General features: G+C 43.1%; 1 protein-coding gene across 1 annotated transcript; it reads right to left on the reverse strand.

The window, feature by feature from the left end:
• Positions 1-1,927: 1,927 nt before the first annotated feature.
• On the reverse strand, positions 1,928-11,001 carry LOC124295389. Its single transcript, XM_046745268.1, has 2 exons — positions 10,412-11,001; positions 1,928-4,053 (listed from the first exon to the last, which is right to left on the reverse strand). Exons 1-2 carry the CDS (start codon positions 10,441-10,443, stop codon positions 2,025-2,027), a joined length of 2,061 nt encoding a protein of 686 aa, XP_046601224.1. The 5' UTR covers positions 10,444-11,001; the 3' UTR covers positions 1,928-2,024.
• Between the last annotated feature and the right edge of the window lie 15,240 nt (positions 11,002-26,241).

Consider the following 26,241-nt stretch of genomic DNA (forward strand, 5'->3'; position numbering starts at 1 on the left):
GGGTATACCTGAAGCGGTCAACGAGGCTAGCGCCAACAAACATCAGTTGGGCGAAAATGGACGTAGTCCAGGAAACGGGTAGAGAAAAGGGCAGTTTTATGTCACGGCGTGCAGAAAGGATGAGACCTGCGGATTCTGGTAACGATTATAGCCCACATGAACGCCTACTACTTTCCAACCAAAGATTTGAGTTTCTAAATTTTTTACACGCATTCAAAGTTTTGGAAAACATGTTTTCTACTAGGATCTCCTGAACTATTAATTGTACAGAAACAAAGTTCAATAACTTTTTGTAGGTCTTAGAAAGACGAACAATTTCGTTTTTGGAACATCAAAATCGGTCAATTAGTTCTCTTGTAAAAAAACAAAAACCGGCTGAAATAGCCATTTCTTAATTAACTAATTATGAGTCCAATAATATATGTATGGCTTTAGAAATCTCAGAAAATATGTCTCTTAGAGCACTCAAAAAGCTCGCAAAACTGGGGCTTGATTGGATGAATAGTGTGACGTTGCACCTAGAGTGCAAGTCACAACAAACCCCAAACCCGCGGGGAAGAGCCGAACGGGTGAGTCCCGTCCCATCGGGAAACACCCGAAGGTAACCGAAGCCCACCGACGCTCGGCTGAGCCGAGCACCAGCGAGAGAACGACCACGGCCTGCGAAGCAGCAACAACTAAAAAGGAAAGAAATCCACGAGAAGCGAAGAGGGCGAGAGAGAGAGAGAGAGCGAGAGAGAGAATACGAGAGAGACACCGACACTCACACAGTTACACGTACATCATTACCCGCACACGCCGACGACACCAGGTTAGCCTGCATTCTACAGCCGATCTGCTCCTCCCCTCGCAATACCAACCCTTTCTACCTCACACTCCCCGTCACACTACACCCCCCCCCCCCCCCCCGCAATACCGACCCTTCCTACCTCACACTCCCCGTCACCCTACACACTCCCCCCCCGCCGCGCGCGTATCTATAAGTTAGGATTAAGTGACGCTAAGGGCTGAGGCGTGATCAGCCCCCGTTAAAGTCTACAACCCTTTTGTACCTTTCGTAGTTTAAGTCGACTCGCCCCCCCCGATCGCAACACATGTACCCCCCCCCCCCCCCCCCCCCCTTCACAAATATACACACCAAGTTTTACCTATTCTATCGGCCCCGACTTTCTCGCCCCGTCTCTAATTGTTCCCCCCCTTCCACAGTATTAGTGCGGACTCAAAACCCGTTACAAATTGGCGCCCAACGTCAATTACCCACATTTTTACCCCAAATCCGAACAATTAAGAGACAAAACATAAGAATAAACGCTAACAAAGTACACATAGGCTCACGAAACAAAACTACACAGTCACGAAAATTCAAATAAAGACAGTTGAACACACACACTACCAAACACGATACACACAATGGCAGACCAAGGACACAGGGAACCGCAAGGCCTAGCGCGCGAACACATGGACATACACACACCCGAACGCAACCAAAACAACTCGACACAGAGCGAGCCGCGCGCGACACAAGATCAACAAACACCGACCCAACGGCAGGAAATAAATAGACGATGCACGATAAATTCACCAAACACAATAAATATAATCGATGCAGCTATCATAGAGAATACACACAATTTACACAGTACACAAATTCAACACCAAGAAAGCCCAGAACCAACAAATCTGTCATGCAAATATTGCGCAACGATTATATATGTATTTATATGTTTATTCAAACAGAGAAATTGAATGGTGATTGATAACAACAAATGGTAAAAGGAAGCGTTAACGTTATGTTATATTAAATTAGACGTGCGTTACGCCTGGAAGCAGTATTGAGACTGCTTACACGGCCTCTCGCCGGGCTCGGCGACAGTGCATATGAAGTGCATAATCGCGTAATTTGAGCACTGCTGCCGATAAGAAAGCCAAGCGCATAAGGCGGGCTACGCTGCATGATAAATTTTGTACTCATCTAAATGATCCCCGGCATGTTCCTACGAGAGGATATAAACTGTTACATTTCATTAGAAATGTTCCAGCTCCATCACATCCCCCGACGAAGACAAAGGCGCGTCTCTGCGGCTTCTAATTTCTCGTAGGATTCTTTCGTTACGTTTAGCCTGTGTCTCAATCCTGCGTTTTAATTTCCTTCGTTCTACTACTTCCAAAGCAGAGGGATTCCTTTGGCAACAATATCCGGCGAGCGCCGAAATATAGGTTGGTATATTAAATTTCCACAGCAAGAGTAGAATAGACAAGACGGATATCGTTCCAGAAACGACAGCTATTGATGGGATCCCTATACCTTTGAAGTTAGCCCATGTATTGTTGACCCGAAGGGTCGCTTCGTTATTCGCGAGGACACTCTCAAGGTCTAAAATGGCTTGTCCTTGATCCTTGAGGGTATCCAAGTTAATCACGTGATGCAATACAATTTCCCGGCCTGTTACAAATTTGTTTAGCGGGGAAATGGTATCTGCATGTATTTCTGTTAATTGAGAAGTCATATGCTCTACGATTAATTTGACTCGCGTTTTCAAAGTTTGAAGTTCGCAGCTCTGATTCGTGGTTATCAGGGATGGCTTGGTGATTTGAATAATAAAAGTCTGCATTGAAGCGCATGTTATGGTTACCTCAATTGGCTTCGAAGGTAAGATTATTTGCGATCCCTGCGTTCTTATGTAAGCAATATCTGTGACGAGAAAACGACTCAGAGTGCATCCTCGTGGTATGGGATCAGATATTTTCTCACAAAGTTCAATAGTATCGTTGCGATGTCCCACATCGCGGTAATCACCAATGAAATAATCGGTTATCTGTTTCAGTTGAGAAAATGTGACTTCTCTTATAAAATTCTTACGTACTAATTTCAAAGCATATGTTGGGTTAAGCGTTACATAAGTGTGATTTATTCTTACGGGTACCGGGGTATTCTGAATTATTACCCAAGGTTCCTTTTCTAAGTAAGGCACTGTGAGTATATAGATAAGTTTGCCTTTATCTGTGGTTATAGTTAAATCACTTATTTTAATAAACTTCTCGTAATTTTCCTCTTTAATAGGTATTAGTGTCTTTTTGTCATTGGCGTCGAAAGCTTGAAGAGCTGTCATAAGCTCCTTTGGAGTAAAAAGGGTGTTATCGATGATACCATGCCTTCCTAATTGCACGGCAATCATTACCAGGTCGATTAGTCGTTGCAGTTCCTTAATTTCAAATAAACTTAGAGTTATAGCTTCCATGTATTCCTGATAAGCAAGCGTTTCGTTACCTTTTATTTTTAATGATTCTAATTGTCCCCATACAGTTTCCAAAGAGTGTTTAAGTTTGAGCTGATTTGTATTCAAGATATTAATTTGGACTTGATTGATGTGCAAGGACTTGGTTACAACAAGATTTAGAGTGTCCGTTACATTTTTTAGTGAGGCTAGATTCCCATTAATTATTTCCAAATCATCCGCGTCAGCAGTTCCATAGATTGATTTTTGGATTGTTCCTAAAAAGTTAAACATTCCTCTTTTCGGTCTGATATTTGGCGTGAGATAAGATTTCCTTAGGGGATACATTTCATTTGCCAGACCCGTCAGGAGGACATGTTTTCCAAATACCGCCTCAGCTTCGCGCGAGGCTTCGTAAGTAACATCGCCCGACGCGAGCGCTTTCGGAGTACTTGTTTTGGTTCCATGGGATTGAGATTCCCTTAATTTAGAGGGGCGGCGCGTCATTTGAAGAATAGGCGCACCCAAGTCTAAAATGACTTCCAAAATATTCTTGTGTGACGAGGCGCGGGCAAATTCTAAATCTAAAGCGTCCAGGGCGGACTGGGCGAGGGATCGCTGACCAGGGTTCCAATGGTCCAGATAGGTATCCCGTATCGTCTGGAGGCCTCCGAGTTTGTCGTGAATGTCGAGTAATGGTTTGGTGAACCCACTTGCGTCAATGGATTGGAATATCTTCCATCTTTCCTGGTACATGTATACTTTGCCCACTTCCTCCTGGAGTAAAGTCCCATTGATAACTGAGACATCGAAGTAGGCTAGGGACAGACTGCTACACCTATAACAAAAGAAACTAAGACTCTATTCCGTGGAGATCCAATCGTTACCCTGAACCCGTTTTAGTTTAATTCTAGGGACTGGATCGTTTTCCCTTGGTCCGGTGTCGTATTCGTAGTACGGTTTGGTATTATTCAGATGGGTCTTCCAATAAGACGCTGTGGAATCATCCGCGGTTTTCTTGTAAGTGATATTTCCTTTTTGTTCGTTGATCTCGACGACGACGAATGGTCCATTCCAAATCCTTTCCAAGGCGTTCTGTCGCGTATGGTTCTTGATCATTACTTTATCTCCCACTTGATATAAAGGAGTTTGTCGTCGTGTTCCTTGGTCCACTTGTTTTTGGTTTTTCTCTCTGGATTTGGTAAGCCAGACCAGAGCTTTCTCGAACCGTTCCTCCCATTTTCGTATCCACAACATTTTCTTACTAATCACGGTTTCTAATCGGTTTTCGCGGAAACCGTCAGGATTGTTGGCTTCGTGACAGAACATGAGGTTGTGAGGCGTTTCACCTGTTGATTGGTGAACGGAAGTGTTATAGGCACGTGCCATTTCTATTAAAACCTTGTCCCAAGTGTGTATTCTCTCTTTGCAGGCAGTTCGAATATAGTCTTTCAAGACACTATGCATTCGTTCTATAGAGCCGTTCGACTGCGGGTGATATGCAGTTGTGGTGATATGTTTGATATTACAGTGTTCGAGAAAGGAATCGGTCAGCTCGTTACAAAACTCCTTTCCCATGTCCGTCAGGATTACTTTGGGGCACCCGAAGTTACCTATCCAGTACTCTGATAGAGCCTTGATAACTTCTGTCGCGGCTTTGTTCGTAAGTGGGGCACATTTAATGAATTTAGTTATTGAATCCTGCATCGTGAGGATATATCGGTGTTTATTCCAAGATTCGACCAGAGGTCCGACGATATCTATTGAAATTTGATCGTCAGGTTTTTCAGCAAAGGTTTCGAAAAGAATAGCGGGTGATTTCATTTGTATCCTTTCCTTTTTATACATCTGACACGTGGGGCATGCCTGGATAAAGGAATTGATATCATTCTCCATACGTGACCATACGGCCGTTTCTTTTACTCGGTCAATTGTTTTTGCTAGGCCGAAGTGTCCATTGATGTCGTTGTGAGCGCTGGCCATGATTTCTTTCTGTTGCTGTTTGTTAGGCACATCCTTTCCTGTCAAGCAAAATGATATGTCTGCACCTGAGTCCTGACGTATCCTCTTGAGATCTTCGATGATCGAATTGGTTTCTTCTTTGGTGGTTTTCTTAGGGTCAATCCAGAAGTATATCTTTTCGTACCTTTTCGGATGAATGTAGTTTCTGAGTTTCTCACGTCTATCCGTCTGATTCTTTGGTATAATCAGGGTGTTGTCAGAGGCATCCTTTTCTTCTAGGGTAATCTTCACCCATTTGCCGTCCTCCCCTTTTCGATTTCGGTTGGGAACGAGTTTGATGTGAGATTTTGTTCTGCCTGTTGTGAGTGACAATCTCTCGATGTCAATGTGGCGTGCGGCAATATGGTGGACCCACTTGGGATTCCTATCAATGGGTGTGATTTCGTATAGTCCCTTTTCCAATTCGGTGAGTTTTCCGAAGATCTCTTCCTTTGTGCGAAAGACTCTAGATAACTCATCCGCTACTACGTTACTTTTTCCCGAAACATGTTCTATCAGGAATGAGTATTCCTCCAATCTTAGTCTCCAACGCAGCAGGCGTTGACTGGGGTCTACGCAATTTTTCAGCCATACGAGTGCACGATGATCGGTGCGGATGATGAAGGGTTTATCCGGTGTATTGAGCAAATATACTCTTAGTCTCTTGACGGCCCATACAACAGCAAGCATCTCCTTCTCTGTCGTGCTGTAATTCCTTTCCGCATCATTCAGGGTTCGAGATAAGAAATATATGGGGTGGCTGTCTTGAGATAGTACCGCTCCAATTCCATCGTTTGACGCGTCGGTGGTTACGACGTATTGTTTAGCTGGGTCTGATCTCACAAGTATCGGTGGTGTGACCAACTTTTCTTTCAGGGTTTCGAAGGCTTCTTGGCAGGCTGCTGACCAATCCCATGGGGTGTCCTTTCTTGTTAACCTTGTTAATGGTTTCGCTAACATTGAATAGTTTTGTATGAACTTTCGGTAATACCCCGTCAAACCAAGGAAGGATCGAATCGTCTTAACGTTGACTGGAACGGGTAATTGTTGTATCGCTCTGGTCTTTTCCGGATCTGGTTTGCTCCCTTCGTCAGTGATGACATATCCGAGGTATCTCACTTCAGTTTTCATGAAGGCGCACTTCTCTGGCTGGAGTTTCAGGTTACATTGTCTTAAACGCTGAAATACGGTTCTTACATTTCGATGGTGTTCTTCCTCCGTTTCACCAAAAATTATTACGTCATCAATGTAGACGCAACAGATCTTCTGATTCAATCCTCTCAGCGCATCGTTCATCATGCGTTGGAAGGTCGCAGGAGCGTTCTGTAATCCGAAAGGCATTCGTTGGTATTCGAAATGCCCGTCGCGGGTTGAGAAGGCAGTATATTTCTTGGAGTCAGCAGCCATGTTGATCTGGTGGAAACCTGCGGCCATGTCGACAGTAGTAAAGAACTTGGCCCTTCCCATGTGATCGAGTAAATCCTCGATTATTGGTATCGGATAAGAATCCTGAACGGTAAGTTCATTAATCTTCCTGAAATCGATCACAATTCTATACTTGGGCTTTCCGTCGGGGCCCGGTTTTTTGGGTACAACCCAAACTGGCGAGTTGTATGGCGACTCGGATTCCGTTATTATTCCTTGTTTCAACATTTTCTCTACTCCCTCTTTTACAACCTGCTGGTGCAGCTGTGGAGCACGGAAACTTTTCACATTTACAATGCGTTGAGGATCTGACAACTCGATGCGATGTTCAGTCATTGAAGTTCCATTGACCATGTCTTTCTCCTGTAAGGCAAAGATATCGCTGAAATCCTGAAGAATACTCCAAATTTCTTTCTGGTACTCCTCCGGTAGGTGTTTCAAGTCGACAGTATTTTGGAGCGCCTGCTCTCTTTCGTCACGTGGTTGTTGCCACACACCCGGGGTTGACATACTCTTTACTCGGTGGACTTGGACGTTCTCCAGTCCGAGCTCGATATCTTCGTCTTCAGCGGTGGTGATGATTCCATAAGCCGTACCATGATTGTTCGTGTGTACAATCTGCACCGGGATATTTTCCATAGGCATTCCGTCTTTATAGACCATGCGTAACATGAGATCGAGATTCTTTTCGTCGGTATCGATGGCAATTTTGTTCACCGAATTTGGTTTAAATCGAATTTTTCGGTCGCTACTAAGGTGGTGTATCTTATTCTTCAGGGAGAGCGTCGAGGCATTCAACTGGAAATCTCGCCTCCTCATAAACGGGTTTCCCATGATTCCATCTTCTCCGTCAGGCAGATAATCGTCTGGTATAATGACGAATTCGTCCTTTAGCCCCATGTGAGTTAGTACAGCAATTTCATTCGCGGAATTTAGCGCTTTGCCAGTCTTAAAGGAAATTTTGCGTTTGATAATTGGACAAATTTGTTTATCCGATGGATAAATAACCTTCCGTTTTATGAGGTTTATTGATGCACCTGTATCGACCATAAGGGCTACTCCTTGCTTTGTTTCTCCAAATTTTATTACAGCACACTGTAGTAACCCCTGTGAAACTGAACATACACGGGCTCCTGTTGGCACTCGTCCTCTAGTTCGTCCTCCTGTCCCTCTATTTCCTCTTCCTCTGACTGGAGTTCCTCTGACGTGCAATTGACTTGGTCGTTGGGCGGTTTGTCTTTGAGGCTGGCGTTTTGAAAATTTGCGTTTCGCTTATTGCCGTTAGTATTACGGCGTTGGTCGTTCTGTGGTCGGCGCGGAGCGTAGCAGTTCCGGCTGTAGTGTCCTCTGGTTCCGCAATTATGACATACTGCTTGTTGTTCATGGGCGGTCCGATGTGTGTTACAGGTGTGGCATTCACATCTCTGGAGTTCTTTATCATCTTGTTCCGTTTCATCGTGGTGGTGGACAGACGCTGGTGGTCGAGGAGTTGACCTTGGCGAGTTCGTCGAGGTTCTTTGTTGTACCTGGAATCTTCGCGTATCTGATGCGTTGCCTGGCCCGTAAATTTGGGACTTGTTCCAATACGTGGGTTTCGATGCTGTGCCGTTACTGTTCATCAGCTGTTGTTGATGCATTCGGAAATTCAATTCCTCGCCTTCGGCTTCTTTCGCGGCCTTCTGGGCTTCTAGTAACTTGAAGTACTGACGGTTTTTGACTTGATGGAATATCCTCGGATTAAGTCCATATAGATAGTACTGGCACACTCTATTTTCGAGGTCTTGAAGATTAGGATCGATGTTCGCTCGTAGTTGTTGATTCGAGAAGGCAGCTACGAGGTCTTGGTAGATCTGATTGAATTTGAGATTGTAGGCGTCCACAGTGTCGCCCTTTTGGCCTGTTCTGCCAAGCTCCATTTCCAATGTGGTGGCACTTTTCTCGACAATAACGGCTGATCTTATGACTTCGAGTAAAGTTGGGATTGTACGAGGTCTCCTCTGGTTGATGGTCTTCTGAAGAGCTCCTCCTGTCTTCAAGCTGATTACCATGCTCAAAAACGGGAAACGTTGGGTTGGCATAACTACCATATCGGCGGCTTTTACTTGCATGATCCAAGCGTGTACGTCTTCGCCTGCTTTTCCTTCCAGTCTGCAATCAATCATCTTGATGGCTTGAAACGCGGGTAGGAAATCTTGGATCGCATAGGGCTCGTCCGCTGGGCGATTTGGTTCTCCGGGGTATCTTCCGGCAGCATCGGGGCGTAGGCTGACATCATTCAAGTAAGCTTCCGTTCGTGCATACGGGCCTGGGTCTCTTGGATTCCGAGGGGGAAACCTCGGGGTAGCGCAGTTGACGGTAGTTGAATTCTTGTTTGGTTTCTTCGCGCAAGTTCCTCAATGTTTCTCATTATCTCTTGCTGTTGGCGTAAAGCTTCGGGATCACTCAGCAACTGGGACATACTGAACGTCACAGTGTCCGGACGACGATGTGGTAAAGTAGCAGACATTTCCAAGGCTCTTCGAAGTTCATCCTCTTCTTGCTGTTCTAGACGACGACGCGGGACGTTGTTACAGGTATTGCTACCAGTACCTCGTGGGATTTCGTAATCCGTCGGACCATTAGGCCACTGTGGACTAGGCCTTGGTGTAAGGCGTACGTTCGGCATCCGTGATAAACGTCGGCTTTCCTCGAGAACGCGTTGCAGTGTCGAATCCGTATCCGACAAGATATCATGGTTTACATTGGCTCGCGCGGTGGAGAATCGGTCGTTTTCTAATGAGCGATTTTGGTGAAGGGTCGGTATTGGCATCGCATTTATACCTTGATGGTCCGAGTCTGAATTGGCTGGGGAGCCCACCTCATTGATGCGCGGTGTCGGTGGCAGCAATCGGTTTTGAGCGAGCCCGTATAATGCCGAGTAACGTGGTGGGTTTGTTACGATTGAGGGAGCTATCTGAGTAGGACCTTCCACCTCTGATTCAACGAGACGCGCGGTATCTAGTTGAATTCGCGGTATCGCTCCGGTATGGTTTCCGGGCGGTCTCAAAATATTAGAAACATTCGGATCATCGCTAGTTGTTAAGCGATAATAGTTATTGATTGCTTCTCGATTGGTATGACTATTTGTAAGAGCTTCCTCTTGACGGTTTTCTTCGGTTAATTGGTTATTCGGTTGTTGCATTTCCTGAAACATTTGGTTGGTGACGCTTTCAAGCGTGTCTTCGGGACGCGGAACTGTTTCAGAGTTTCGATTTATTTCTACATTATTGCGACGAATGAAGTCGTGTTCACGGCGTTCTTGATTTCTCAATTGAATAAAACGGGTAACCTCTTCTATAGGCAAATCTTCGCGGCGAGCAAGTTGACGCGCAGTTAACCTCTCTCCGTTTAATTGCTCTAGACCAAGACGGTATCTGCCCATTGCAGTTAAATCATTACGTTCGGTGGCTTCTTGTAGCCTATTCACAAGCTGAGTCATTTGGTTCGTCAAATCCCAAAATCTCTCTTCAAACCGGGATTCAGAAGTGACGGATTGTCCATCTTCTGCAGTCTCAACAATAGTGGGAGGTACTGCCGATCTCCGGTCATTGTTTTCGTTCACGTCCATTATGAATTTATATTTTTTTTTTTTTAAATTTACCTTGAGTCAAGCTTTGACTTTATTTATTTGAATGATTCAAGTTTGACCATCAAATTCTTAGTTTCGATCACGATTTGTCCTTCGATAAGTTTATGGTGACTCGAGTAAGTAACAAAATGCTTGTACTTACGCTAGGAGTAGCCAAATTGAGGTGTGAAGCATCACACTCGAAGATCGTGGTAGCCGTCGGTACGAGGCTTCGATGTCCTGGAGTCTCTGACAGGCACCGGGGGCAAGAATATAAGAGCGGTTCGAGTCTCGATGTCCTTATTCTCACTTCACTTCACTTAGATGGTTTAAACGCGAAGTTTATTGTATCTAAGGAGTGCAGAATTTTATACTTGCTTCCTTTCCAATAAATACACAAGTTCACTATAGGAATTGTCCAGTGTAGAATCAGGCGGTCTACACTCAGTCCCTGGTTATCAAGCGGTCTACACGCAGTCCTTGATTGTCTACGCAAGGCGGCCTTTCACTCTATCCCTTGCTAGGTACAATTCGTAATAATTACTTATAAACGCGTAGCCGAAGGTTCGCGCGTGAATTTATTGGGCTTACGCACTCACTTCCAAAATTCGTCACTATGATCCGGCCGTTTGATACGCGCGCCGCGTTCGTTGGTTTAAACCGGATCCTGGCAGGATCGCCAAATTTGTCATGCAAATATTGCGCAACGATTATATATGTATTTATATGTTTATTCAAACAGAGAAATTGAATGGTAATTGATAACAACAAATGGTAAAAGGAAGCGTTAACGTTATATTATATTAAATTAGACGTGCGTTACGCCTGGAAGCAGTATTGAGACTGCTTACACGGCCTCTCGCCGGGCTCGGCGACAGTGCATATGAAGTGCATAATCGCGTAATTTGAGCACTGCTGCCGATAAGAAAGCCAAGCGCATAAGGCGGGCTACGCTGCATGATAAATTTTGTACTCATCTAAATGATCCCCGGCATGTTCCTACGAGAGGATATAAACTGTTACATTTCATTAGAAATGTTCCAGCTCCATCACGAATCCCACACAAACATACAATACAATCCCAACACCTACACACACGCAAACTAACACGGTAACCACCAACCAAACGAACCGACACTTCACAGGAACAGACACATTTTTAGCCACCAACACACGTAACACACGACTTATACAAAACCTAATAGACCTCGAAGCATCACCAAGCGACCGAAACGTATACGAAGATCCACACATATACAGCACACAGTCAATACACCCCACAAACACAAACCACACATCAAACCCAAACAGTACATACTGGAATCAGCCAGCAATGGCAATGAAAACAATACAAACATGGAACATAAAATACTCAGGAAACACAAACGAAGACATAGACGAATTTTTACAAAATCTCCGCGACTACCAAACGGGTTATGAAATACACGACACACAATTAATCAACAACCTCAGCCCGATACTCGAAGGTGACGCAAAAAACTGGTACAGATTAAATAGAGGCAAATGGCGAACACTGGAAGAATTCGAAAGAGACATTACACACGCATTTCAAGACATACAACATAGGGACAGACTGAAACAAAAAATCAGAAATTACGTACAAGGACCAACACAAAAAATCACACAATTCCTAATACAATTTAGAACACTACTATCACAACTAAAACCACCATACCACCCACGAACACAATTAGACTTGGCATACAGAAACATGAAAATAGAATACAAGGCATACATAAAACCATACGACTTCGCGAACTTCGACCAACTGGAAATGGCCGCAAAAGAATGGGAAGCGAATATCGAATGGGAAAACACGAGACAAACAATATTAAACAACTACACACACCCGCGAGAAGCCTACACACACCAAACACACCACACACAATACATCCCGTACAAGTACACACAAACACAACCCCGCCCAGCAATACTCCCAACACCAAATATACCACCGGCACTCACAGACAACATACGACGAAACCAAACAAACCAAAACACGCAACAGACTCGATACCTCGCAATCACGTACAACTCACCGCACTACACTCAGCAACAAACACAAACGAACCCAAACACAGGCACAACACCACGCAGATGCTTTAACTGCAACCAACCCGGGCACTTCAGATGGCAATGCACACAGGCACAGAACCAGGGAAACGAGTAAGGGTTGACCCAGCAAGGGTGGGGGGCAACCCCACAAACAACACAAACACACCCGAAACAGTAGCACCTACGACAGATAACAACAGAACGGAAAGTAGATTCCACATCAGAATAGAAATACACGGTCACGAATTTAACGCATTAATAGACACAGGCGCAACACACTCATACCTAGGCGCAGAAGTAATACAAATACTACACAACACAGATACACAAATAAACGACACGCCCGACAGAACAGCTACAATGGGAAACGGAACACAGGTGACGATAGAAGGAGCAGTAACACTCCCAATACGCCTCGGCAACATAACAAAAGAAATTAAGTTCGGATTAATATCAAACTTAGGCTCGCAATGTATCATTGGTAACATCGACTTAATAAGATTTGGAATACTAATAAATTATGGAAAAAACACATGGTCACTGATAGACGACCCACAGACACACTACCACATGCAAGCTAGACCACAAGAACTACCAACACCACTCAAAGAATACATACAAATACATCAAACACGAGAAACACGACACCAATCAACACAAACACACACAAAACAAGCAAAAGCAGCAGAAAAATTAGAAGCAACAAAACAACAAACAAACCCGAAAACAACAGAAAGACATGAAAACACAAAAAAAAAAACAACCATGAAACAAAAACCACTAACACCAACACTACCCAGCACAAAGACACCACCGGAAAACACCCCCCCAAAAGACAACCCACAGAACACACAAGTCACAAATAAAAAAATCACACCCACAAACGCACAAACAACAGACGGCACACAAACCAGCAAAGAAACCGAACCACAGATATGCGCAGGAATACAAGAACTCACACAATCACAACACACACAACTACAGACGACAATACAACAGAAAATCTCAACACTAACAGGCCAACTCGGCCTAACACACCTAATTTAACACAAAATAGACACACAAGGACACGCACTCATAAAACAAAGATACTATATGGTATCACCAAAAATTAGAGAAGCCATCCACACAGAAATACACAAAATGCTGAGAGAAGACGTGATAGAACCATCAGAAAGCGAATGGTCGAGCCCAATTGTCATGATAAAAAAACCAAATAACACATATCGCTTCTGTCTAGACTTTAGGAAGGTTAACTCAGTATCAAAAAAAGACGCATACCCACTACCATACATGACAGCAATATTAGACAAACTACGGACAGCACAGTACATATCAAAAATCGACTTAAGCCAAGCATACTTCCAAATACCACTCGACAAAGACAGCAAACACATAACAGCCTTTACAGTCCCGGGAATGGGCTTATTTCAATTTAAAAGAATGCCATACGGACTGACAGGCACACCAGCGACATTCCAAAGACTACTAGACAGACTCATAGGCCCAGAATGCGAACCATATGCATTCGCATACTTAGACGACATAATAATAGTAACACAAACATTCGACGAACACTTACAAAGACTAGAGCAAATACTCAAAAGAATTACAGACGCAGGACTAACAATAAACCCAGAGAAGTGCGAATTCGGATGCGCACAAGTAAAATATCTCGGATACATAGTAGACAGACACGGACTACACATAGACCCCGACAAAACACAACCCATAGAAAACTACCCTAGCCCAAAAACAATAAAACAATTACGGAGACTAATTGGCATGGCATCATGGTACAGACGCTTCATACCTAACTTCGCACACATTACAGAACCGCTAACACGACTACTGAAAAAAGACCAGAAATGGCACTGGGGGGAAGAACAAGAAAACGCAATGAACACAATCAAACACGCACTCACATCACCACCCACGCTCGCATGCCCAGACTACACACAAACATTCACACTACAAACAGACGCTAGCGGAACAGGGATAGGTGCCGTACTAACACAATCTCTCGATGACGAAGAGCATGTCATAGCTTACGCTAGCCGTGCGCTAAGCGAGGCAGAACGTAAATACTCGACAACTGAGAGAGAATGTTTGGCGGTACTCTGGTCCATTAAAAAATTCAGACCCTACGTGGAAGGATACCACTTCAAAGTCATTACAGATCACCACGCACTGAAGTGGCTTAGAGAATTAAAAAACCCCACAGGCCGACTTGCACGATGGGCATTAGAACTATTAGAATACGACTTTGACATAACACACCGAAAAGGTACAATGCACGACGTACCAGACGCACTTTCAAGACGACACGAAGACGAAGAACACATAGACACAATAGAAGACACGACAGACAAATGGTACACATACAAGAAAACACAAGTACAAACACGCCCAGAGAAAAACGAATCGTGGCGAACCAGAAACAATCAACTATACTTCCACCGCCCTAACCCCCTACACTCAAACCTCCTACCAGACACAAACCCATGGAAACTAGTAATACCCAAAGACAAAATAACACATATACTACACGAAAACCACGACGTAACACAAGCAGGCCATTTAGGGATCGAAAAGACATACCAAAGAGTAGCAAAAAAATATTATTGGCCGGGGATGTACAGAGACACAGTAAACTACATAAAAAAATATGACACATGCCAAAGAACAAAAACAACACAAGCGCGACCGGCAGGACTAATGGGCATTAGAATTATCGAAGAACCGTGGACAGTAGTAGCCTCCGACATCATGGGCCCACTCCCACTATCAAAAAAAGGAAACCAATATATCATAGTGTTCGAAGACCTATACACCAAATGGGTGGAAATCATACCGATACGCAAAGCAAACGCCAAAACAGTAGAACAGACATTCCACTCACACGTAATATCACGATGGGGTACACCGCGCATACTACTAACAGATAACGGCACACCATACATAAACAAACTCATACGCGAACTGACACAAAAATTCAACATAAGACACGCAACAATCCCCCCATACCACGCACAAGCCAATCCCGTAGAGCGAGTCAACAGAACCGCTAAAACAATGATCCAAGCCTACGTAAACAACGACCACACAGAATGGGACATACACTCACAAGACTTACAATTCGCAATCAATACATGTACACACACATCAACTAAACACACACCAGCCTTTTTAAACCTAGGAAGGGAATTAAATCCTACACAATGTCTAAGAAATCAGTTAGAGAACGACGACGAAGTAGAATTACAAGACACAGACAGATGGACAGACCACTTGAGACGACTACAAATACTTAGAGACGAAGTACAGAGGCACTTAATAGAAGCAAACGAAAAACAAGCACACTACTACAATCTACGAAGACGAGACATTCAATTCAAGGAAGGAGACAGAGTACTGAAAAAGAACCATACACTCTCATCCGGACCAGAACGAACGACAGCTAAGTTAAGTAAAAAATTCATCGGCCCATACATTATCACTAGAAAAGTCTCACCCACAATATACGAATTAACAACAGAGAGCGGTAAAAACATAGGAAAATGTCACATAGAAGACCTAAAATTATACACATAATCAAATAGGCAATAAAAGAACCACGCCCAACAACACACCCCGAAAATAAACTAACATGTGTATTCACCCCACAGAAACACAACATGGAAAAGCAGCAACCTAAAATACCGGCCCTGATGACACTGCGACTGACGAGACCGACAACAACGACAACACAGACAGAAAGAACACCACTATTGCAAACACCAGGACAGGCCCCACACCCACACCGATACGGACGCGACGGCACACACCACCCTGAGACCCGACGAACCCTACTACCGACACCCACCACATACATACAGGTAACACAAACCACCACAACAACAACACACATAACAACCACTGCACCCACAGCCACACAAAGACACCCACAAACACACACACCGATGACCACACACACAATTACACCCTCCGGACCAAGGCAATGCCCGAAATGCAACGGGCTGGTCCGGGGCACAAAATACACAGAACACATACAAACCTGCACACAAGCTAACACAGACACACCACACCCACCACAAATTATCACACACCCACCAACAGTTACCCACACCACACGAACCACGGCCACACACACGACTACACACCCACCCAACAAGAAACAAACACCCCATACAACCACACGCCCCACACCCACACCAACACCACGGCACACACCACCCCCCGCATCAACCCCTCAATGGGCACGCACCAGATTCGCGAGACCACAGACGACAGAGAACAGGATCTTACAGACATTCGCCAACATGGACAGACACACAGAACCGACACAGACAAAACAAACATGCAAACAACACACAGGACCACACCCCGAAATAATAGCCATAATTGCAAGTTTACAACCAGCAAGCACCCTAGACGAAGAATTACGAGCACAAAGAGAAAGATACATGACCAGACGGGCACACGAACGCACAAACACTGACGAAACAGAAGCCAGCACCTCAACACACCAACCACACACCACACATCAAACAGCACCACACAAAACACAACCCCCCAACACACCAGACACCGACAGCGACACAGATTCCACCACCTCCACCGCAGAGACAGTTATACACATCGAAACCACACACACAAGCACGCTACAAACACAAACGACGGACAACGACACAGACAGTAACACCGACACCACCTCACTCACTGACACAGTCGAACATACACAAACACCCCAACCAGCCACACACACCACACGGGACTCAAAACGATACAAAAAACGAAAATCAATACGGAAACAGAAAAAAGAACAAAACAGGAAACACTACACAAACTAACAACACCAAACCGACGGACGAACAACGACAGACGGAGGCCAAAGAAACAGAACACAACCCAAAAAGAGAGAAGAGAAGGGAGAAGAAACCACGAGCCACGAGGTACAAAGAACAACGCAAAAACTCACCAAGACCCACACCGACGAGAGCCACCAAACCAAAACCAAAAATTCAAGTACAAAATAATATAAGAATAGAGTAAGTTTATATAAGAGAAAAAAAAAAAAAAAACATGATTTTGATTAAGACACACGAGACCAAGTAGAATAAGTAGATATAAGACGACCCACAACCCACACCAAACACACATCCCGCAAATACAACCCAACCTCCATCCCTTAACCCCGACAGATCGGAGCAGACAACACAGAAACAACAAAAATAACAAAAGGAGAATACACAGACAAAATGACCACAAAACCCGCCACCGAAGCCGGCTCACCCTATAGGCCTCGCCCCGCGTGGGGAGGGGGGAGTTGTGACGTTGCACCTAGAGTGCAAGTCACAACAAATCCCAAACCCGCGGGGAAGAGCCGAACGGGTGAGTCCCGTCCCATCAGGAAACACCCGAAGGTAACCGAAGCCCACCGACGCTCGGCTGAGCCGAGCGCCAGCGAGAGAACGACCACGGCCTGCGAAGCAGCAACAAGTAAAAAGGAAAGAAATCCACGAGAAGCGAAGAGGGCGAGAGAGAGAGAGAGAGAGAACACGAGAGAGACACCGACACTCACACAGTTACACGTACACCATTACCCGCACACGCCGACGACACCAGGTTAGCCTGCTTTCTACAGCCGATCTGCTCCTCCCCTCGCAATACCAACCCTTTCTACCTCACACTCCCCGTCACACTACACCACCCCCCCCCCCCCCCCCCGCAATACCGACCCTTCCTACCTCACACTCCCCGTCGCCCTACACACTCCCCCCCCCCCTCCGCAAGCGTATCTATAAGTTAGGATTAAGTGACGCTAAGGGCTGAGGCGTGATCAGCCCCCATTAAAGTCTACAACCCTTTTGTACCTTTCGTAGTTTAAGTCGACTCACCCCCCCGATCGCAACACATGTACCCCCCCCCCTTCACAAATATACACACCAAGTTTTACCTATTCTATCGGCCCCGACTTTCTCGCCCCGTCTCTAATTGTTCCCCCCCTTCCACAGTATTAGTGCGGACTCAAAACCCGTTACAATAGTTTGTGAGAAAAGCTATTTGTTATGAAAAAACCGACTTTTTTTGCAAGGAATTTGCAGAGCCCTAGAGCGGCGTACAGCAATTTGATTAGCGGATTTTTAATCGAGAAGGATCCTATTATCATGTACACTTAGGGGCAAAATGATTTTTCATTATTAAGTTGGTGAAAAATGGCTCCAAAAAGAGGGTATGTTTTTCAGCCATAAACAAATGGAATTTCATCGAAAATTTTTACGTTACAGGGCTACGATTAGTCTCACTCGAAAGCTGTTATTTTTTGACGAATTTACAAAAAAAAAAAATTTGCCAAAAGTCAATTAGGGAGGGAGACAATTTTTTTTTTCATTAATTATTGCACCGCCGGTTTTAAACATAGAAGGCGAAAAATTGGACACGATACAGGAAAGGGTTCATACTAACCGACAATAAATTCTGGTAGCAGTTGCTCATGAATTTGTTCATCCGCTTTGCGGTCAACCCAGTGATAAAATACAGCACCACGCCGAGCTCTCATCGACATTGATTTACGCAAATACGCTGAAGATATGAAAATTTTACATTTTGGCGGCGATTTCATGAGGAATGATCTATCGAAATCAGGGCCAAAAATACGAGAATCTGCAATAAACAATGTTTATGATAAAAATGGTCTGAGGAAACATTGGGTTGCATACGTGAAAAATGGCGATCACGACGCGCATTATGATAGTTTCGGTGATTTGCAATCACTTAAGGATTTGATGAAGTATCTCGGTTTTAGTAGGACAAAATACAATCATGAGAGATAACAGAAATATGATACTGTAATTGGCGGCTACTTGTGTTTCAAATTTCTCGGCAGGCAGCTATAAACAGGAAGGTGCAACATGTGCAAGTATCAGTCATGGCGGAATCGCTGACGTCGATACTGTCGGGCACATCCTCTGTGCGAGTGCGCAATATTTCCTTGCCCCTAATCGAGATATGGTCGTAAAAGAACTATCTTCTCGGACTCATCAAGTTTCTAACATTCGATTCAATACCCAATATTCAAGAGGGGTATAATAAATTTTACCTGGAACGACCAGACAACAGTGGAGAAGTCATCACGATACCCAGGGGAAGCTACGAAATTAGGGATATTGAGAGTTTTCTGCATAAGGAGCTACCGGCCGACACCACCCTCTCATTGTTAGAACATTGCTCTACTTACCATCGTGCACCGACTTACCGTAGTGGGCAGTCTTGTTACCGACCGTTCGGCTGGCGCTTACGTGTTACGTTCCGAGAGGAACGTTTCGAGTCGATTCTGATTCGCAGCGTGATTTAAATTGTTCTCCTGACTTACGTAGTTGGTATATGTAAATCTCGGGAATCCGCTGATCAGCTCCTCAGATCTTCTCGTTCAACTCGCCTACAATTCTGAGAGTTTGTTAGGTAAGGCTCGTGCCAACCATCACTATGCGTTATTGAAATAATTATTTATGACAACACTTGGGTTAATTACACATTTATTAACAATCTCCTTCTAGTTCTCAATGGTAGGTTTACAATTGTGGTACAGATTGGTGTTAATCACTATCGCAGTGACAAACTGTTAATAAGTCTCGGAGGTTCTGAATTAATTATAATGTGATTTGATTCTAGGATTTCGGTAGAGTTCTGATCTGTTCTCTATGATGTCTGAAGTTCTTCTCTTCTATTCTGGTTTCTGGAAAGGTTGGATTAGAGGGAAAGTGGGACGAGTTCAAAAGGAGTCGCGGTTTCTCGTGGGTCTCGGATGATTGGTTAAGGATGATGGAATAATTGGGGGTAAGGTTTCTGGTTCGTGCATGAGATCTCGGTGGTGGATTAGCGCGAGGTGGTTGGTTTAGAGAAGCAAGCGGCAAAGCGCTAATTGGTCTTATTATCGTTAAAATGAGGGCGCTATCCTAAATTCTGAGAGTAAGGGTTTCTTTCTCTGTGAGCTATCCGTGATTTCTCTTCCCACGTTTCCGGTGTTTTAGTCTTTTCGGTTATCTTAACTGTTGCAGGTTTTTATTACTTCGGGTTATTACGTTTGAGATCGTAAATCAAAGGTTTTATGTGAAAGCTAATGTTGAAAGGTATAACGGTTAAATGGGAAAAAATATATATACCATGTATGTTATGAATTTGACTGATGAAATAACGGTTAATCTAGCGTATGAGAATTATCGATATAAGAATTTGGACGTTATGATGGTAACCGTGTGTGTTGGTATTAATCTACGACTATCGGTAAGAGTACGTAAGGCTCTCTTATGGTAACTGCACGCTGGTCAGGTAGGGCGCAGAGAGGGCGCCGCCGTGGATACCGGCTGGCACGTAACATACGCACCAACACGGAGTGATGAAGTCAAAGCGTCATCCTGTGGCTACTTACTTACGTTTACTTACACATTTTTTTTCTAATTTTCAATAGTAAGGATTACAATTGTTATATAAACTAATGATTATAATTTACCACAGTCACATAACTGGTGCTCAGCTTTGGAGGTTCTGAGTTAAGTTATTCTATGATTTCTGAACGGTGCTTACGAATTTACATTCATTTTTAATAAGACACACAACCTGCTTGTTGGCTTGCAGGCTACCAAATATATTCTGAGGATGGAAGTTTGAGGTATCAAATTTACCGATGTCACGTTTTATTATTTCATAAATTTCCAGACATCGTTCCTCATACATGAGGCTGTCTGAGTCTGCATACAGGGTCCGTCCAGGAAGTAGTCGAGCTGAAGTTTTCCCACCCAAACAGAACGACGGAGGGGGACCTTTTCGCGTGAGTTGGTTGTGGGGAGTCTTAGCTAAGCAGCGCACTGGTTCCCAACCGCCTTCGAGCATTTCCAGAATGTAGGTTGATTTTAAAGTGAACCACAGTCAAGGTGCCTTATCACGCTTCGCGATGAACCGTTTAATCGAGCAGCGTTACGCGATAAGTTTTGCTTCGAACTCGGTACAACCGCGAATGAAACCCCTGAAATGATCAAAAGTTCCCAGCCACCCTACAGCCCAGATATAGCTCCCCCAGACTTCTTTCTCTTTCTCCGACTCAAATGGGTTCTGAAAGGACGGCACCATGACTCGGCCCAGGCCATTCAAGAGGCCGTGACGAGGCACCTTGACTGGGATTCACTTCAAAATCGACCTACACTCCGGAAAGGCTTGAAAGCGATTGGGGACCGGTACGCTGCCAAGACTTCCCATAATCCGACCCACGCGAAAATGTTCCCCTACGTCGCTCTGTCTGGGCCGGAAAAATTCCGTCTGACTGCTTTCCGGACAGACCCTGTATAATAATTAACATTGATCTTACAATACCAGTAGTATATAATCATAGTGAAAATCGTGGACGCATATTTTCGATAGGTCTAATCCACAAAATATATCGGTTTATTTAATTCAACTACTGTTTTCTGCAGTTCCACAGCAACAAGATTCTCGCTAAAAACGGAACGACCATGGAAATTGAGTTTGACGATGAGTGCTTCCACTTCGTATCTCCCTTTTCACGTTGTTACGAGGTTGATATCTACTTAGTTTCGGATACTATCAATGGATTTGCTGAAAACAGCAGTATTCATAAGCTTGTACGGACTTTTCTGAAACTCGTTTTTAGCATGCTTGCGTGTAGCGTCATTCAAGTCTATATATTTTTATAATCAAGGTGAATGATTGACTTTCATGACTCTGTGAAAGTTGACGAGTTAAAGGCCATTTCGTAAAGTTCGTTGCAAATTTCGATAATGCAAAATGTACCGAGTTTTGGGATACATGGTTGCCAATTACTTGGCTTTTTCCGAGACAAGAGGCTCCCCGTGTTCTGAACATGGAGGTAAGTTACGGTAAATGTCATGAACAGCGTGCGGATACTCAAGGTCGACTTCCAGTATATATCCAACCGGTGAGTTATCAGCAACTTTATAATTAAAGTCGTCAAGTTTGGGCACCCATTCAAAGCCACCGTAAGAGAGCCAATGCGTCATTGTTCAGCCGTAAAGATTGTCCACGTCGTAGTACATCAGAAATTTTGACTTTTTATTCAGGTTGTAGTCTATTGTGTATTTGATGCTGGCTTTGGCATACCGATTGAAACACTGATTTACACCACCCCTGATACCTCTTACAATAAAGATTACCATATTTATACCGGTTAGCACTTGCAATTCGACCATGGTAAATTTAGGCATCGCACGAGCGATCTTAGGCTGAATCGAGACCGTGGGCCTTTCAGACAACCACCTCGGAAATTTTCAAATACATTCGCAACCGTAAAACATCCGTTTTTGGGTATAGTTGGAGTATTCACCCAAAATTTTGATGCCAAATTCTGTCCAGACTGTTTTGGCTTGCTCGTAATCTTCGTCAGTGATGCTATGACTGTTTAAGACGCGAAACATTTGCTCTTTTGGTCGTAAGTTGGGTTCCTTTCGCTTTTCAAATGCGTCAAGATATTGAGAGGGATATATGCATTCTTGTGTGAGTAATTTTATTTTGTCGTCTCCGATCTTGTAAAATTCTCACTCTACTATTTTCAACTCTTGAAAATGCAGAGCTAGTTTTTCTAACAAACAACTCATAAACCGGAAAGATTCGATGAATCGAAATTTGATATCACTGTCTTTGTTATGTTTTGTAATTGAGATGTATCGTTCGTTGTTCAGGAACAGAAGTTTTATACGACCGTCTAAGTTGGTAGAAATGTCTTTGATGAGGAAATAAGGATCGTATCTATTCAGTTTGTAGAATACGATTCGCACCGTATGGGAATCCTGATAGTTTAGGTGGCAATCCTCGTGTGCCAAATCTCGATACTTCCCAGTGAGATGGCAATGGTCCCTCACATTTGTCTTTTGCAGAATTGGCCTTACACAAATGTGGAAAATTGTTGATTTTTAAAATTCTGCTTCTTGGTCTCTGGTCAGTTGCACTATTGGTAGCGAACAACAGAACACTGTAGCCTTAGTTAACCATAGCCGCATAAACCATTCAGTACGCGTGGACCTTGATAACTACCGTGAAAGGATAGTTCGTTATCGTAGGTGCACTGGCGATTAACATAGAATCCTACGCTGAATAGTTCGTGCTCCTGAAAAACCTCAGTGCTGGAGTTAATGTGCTGTGTAACTAGCTTCAGAAGACATTCAAAATCAGTATCAACAATAAATGGCACTTTTTCCTCATTATTAAAAATTTTTTATTTCAATGTGTTAATCATCGGTGAAAGTAGCATGATTTTGCAGTTATTCATCTTTACACAATCTAGTTCATGAGTAACCAACTTTTCTGCATTTCGAAAGTAATATTTCACAAATTGATACAAGCTTTATTTCTCTTACTAGCTGAGGGTAATTTAACCTCTAGATGGCTGGCAACACCACTATAGTGGTGTTGCCATGATTCGAACATATCCGGGGAACATTGGGGGATGATTATATGGAAGTATCCCACCAAAGTAGGCATGCATCAACGAAAAAAAATCCCGGCTGCCAGCAGGTTAATGTAGGAGCTACCTCGCATAGGATTGTATTTGTTGATGTTAATTGTCAAATTGGCAATCTAATGCAAAGTCCAGCCTGAGTTACGTTCTTGGAACTCCTTCATGTGTCAGGAGGATTCAGTGTATTTTTTGCAAACCAGGCTCAGTGATCTGTAGAATCATAATTCTTCGTATTAAAATATTTCACTTCAATAATTTTCTCATCGTTCTTTAAAACACTATAATGCACAGCTAAAACAGCGTTGATTTTCAAAGCATTCTCTTCTTTCAATATATTTTTAATCCGCGATTGAAATAAAGCATTTGCAGCTTTTATAAAAGTAGTTGTATCTATATGTTTCAAGTTTACTATCACTCCTGATCGTATGCGTTTCTTAGAAGCTACCTTCAAATCACATCACTTAACGCTATCACTATATCTTCCGCGTGTGTTTAAAATACCACCATCTTTCAGCGAACACTGGTGGTAACTTGAAATTTTCAGCTTGACTGATAAACGATAAACAGTTTTATTTTTTGGAAACACATTCTCAATGAGTTTACGCCATGCCTGGTCCACTTCGCCACCTTATATAGATTGAACCCTGACAGAAAAGCAGTATTATTTTATCGCAATTTTCAGTAGAAATAATGGTACGCCTGATTTAATCACCTCTGTTCTGCTCGCGTACCTTGCAGCTCACTGGATAGTTGTCGAAAGACTGTGATCAAGAAATTCATAATCGACCTTTTGATAGCGACGATAGTCCGGTCAATCTACACATTGCAAGATACAATAATTACCATTCAGCTGAATCTGAGTAAACTTGTTCAAAACACAATTAAAAACGACTCTTCAAAATTCCCCATTGTTACGACCAATGTAAAAAAATTGACTCAAGGTCAAAGGTCAAAAAAATGGGTTTTTCGCGATTTTCTCCAAAACGGTAAGTTTTATCGTAAAATTACCTCAGACAAATGTTGTAGATCGTAAAATTATCTATAAAAAAGGTATCAATAATTTTTTTCCTAAAAGATACCGCTTCTGAGATAAAACGATTTAAAAAATTGTAAGCGTCATTGTATGCATAAGCGCGCCACGTATATACCTCTGTAGCTGTAATATAAGTGAGAATATGTTTTTATGGGTGGTTCTAACTTATTTTTAAAATATAAAATATACATAAGTATCACTATGAGAATATCAGGTAACAAGTAACCCAGTCCCTTAATTCATACGCTAGTGTAACCTTGAACAAACATCTGTCCCTCTGTTTAATAGTGTGCGTGGCTAGGGTCGTATACCTGCTTCATGTTCGAATGCACCATAGATGAAATTCCGTTAGTCTTGAGCGCCGCTCTGTAGTGAAAACACGTGTTTATTTTAACCTATTTCGGGCTGTTTTAATTTTTAATATAAAAATGTCAGAGTATTGTTTTATTTGTACTAAACTTTTAAGTGAAGATGAAACTGTTACTGTTCAACGTGGTATGAAGACATTGATAAATGCAAGTATCGAACGAGGTGATGAATTTTCAGGCTATCTTGAAAATCAGAAATCTGTGACAATACACGAAAGCTGTCGTAAAAATTACACTCGAAAGTCGTCTATTGTATCAGCTAAAAAAAGAAAATGTGACAAACATGAAGCCAGTACATCTACAGTAAGCCCTCCTCGTACTAGATCACGTATGAGTGAATCAGATTTTTGTTTTAAAAAATTATGTTTATTTTGCACCTCGTTCGAGGTGCAAAAGTTTAGTACAAATAAAACAATACTCTGACATTTTTATATTAAAAATTAAAACAGCCCGAAATAGGTTAAAATAAACACGTGTTTTCACCACAGAGCGGCGCTCAAGACTAACGGAATTTCATCTATGGTGCATTCGAACATGAAGCAGGTATACGACCCTAGCCACGCACACTATTAAACAGAGGGACAGATGTTTGTTCAAGGTTACACTAGCGTATGAATTAAGGGACTGGGTTACTTGTTACCTGATATTCTCATAGTGATACTTATGTATATTTTATATTTTAAAAATAAGTTAGAACCACCCATAACAACATATTCTCACTTATATTACAGCTACAGAGGTATATACGTGGCGCGCTTATGCATACAATGACGCTTACAATTTTTTAAATCGTTTTATCTCAGAAGCGGTATCTTTTAGGAAAAAAATTATTGATACCTTTTTTATAGATAATTTTACGATCTACAACATTTGTCTGAGGTAATTTTACGATAAAACTTACCGTTTTGGTGAAAATCGCGAAAAACCCATTTTTTTGACCTTTGACCTTGAGTCAATTTTTTTACATTGGTCGTAACAATGGGGAATTTTGAAGAGTCGTTTTTAATTGTGTTTTGAACAAGTTTACT

The sequence above is a fragment of the Neodiprion lecontei genome, chromosome 7 (genome assembly GCF_021901455.1).
Source record: "Neodiprion lecontei isolate iyNeoLeco1 chromosome 7, iyNeoLeco1.1, whole genome shotgun sequence".
Lineage (NCBI taxonomy): Eukaryota > Metazoa > Arthropoda > Insecta > Hymenoptera > Diprionidae > Neodiprion > Neodiprion lecontei.

Excerpts from the sequence above, each read along its gene's own strand:
- LOC124295389 (XM_046745268.1), bottom strand. The coding sequence starts at position 10,443 with ATGCTTCACACCTCAATTTGGCTACTCCTAGC. Across the intron at positions 4,054-10,411 it reads TCAATTTGGCTACTCCTAGC|GTGTAGCAGTCTGTCCCTAG; the intron begins GTAAGTACAAGC and ends CTTTTGTTATAG.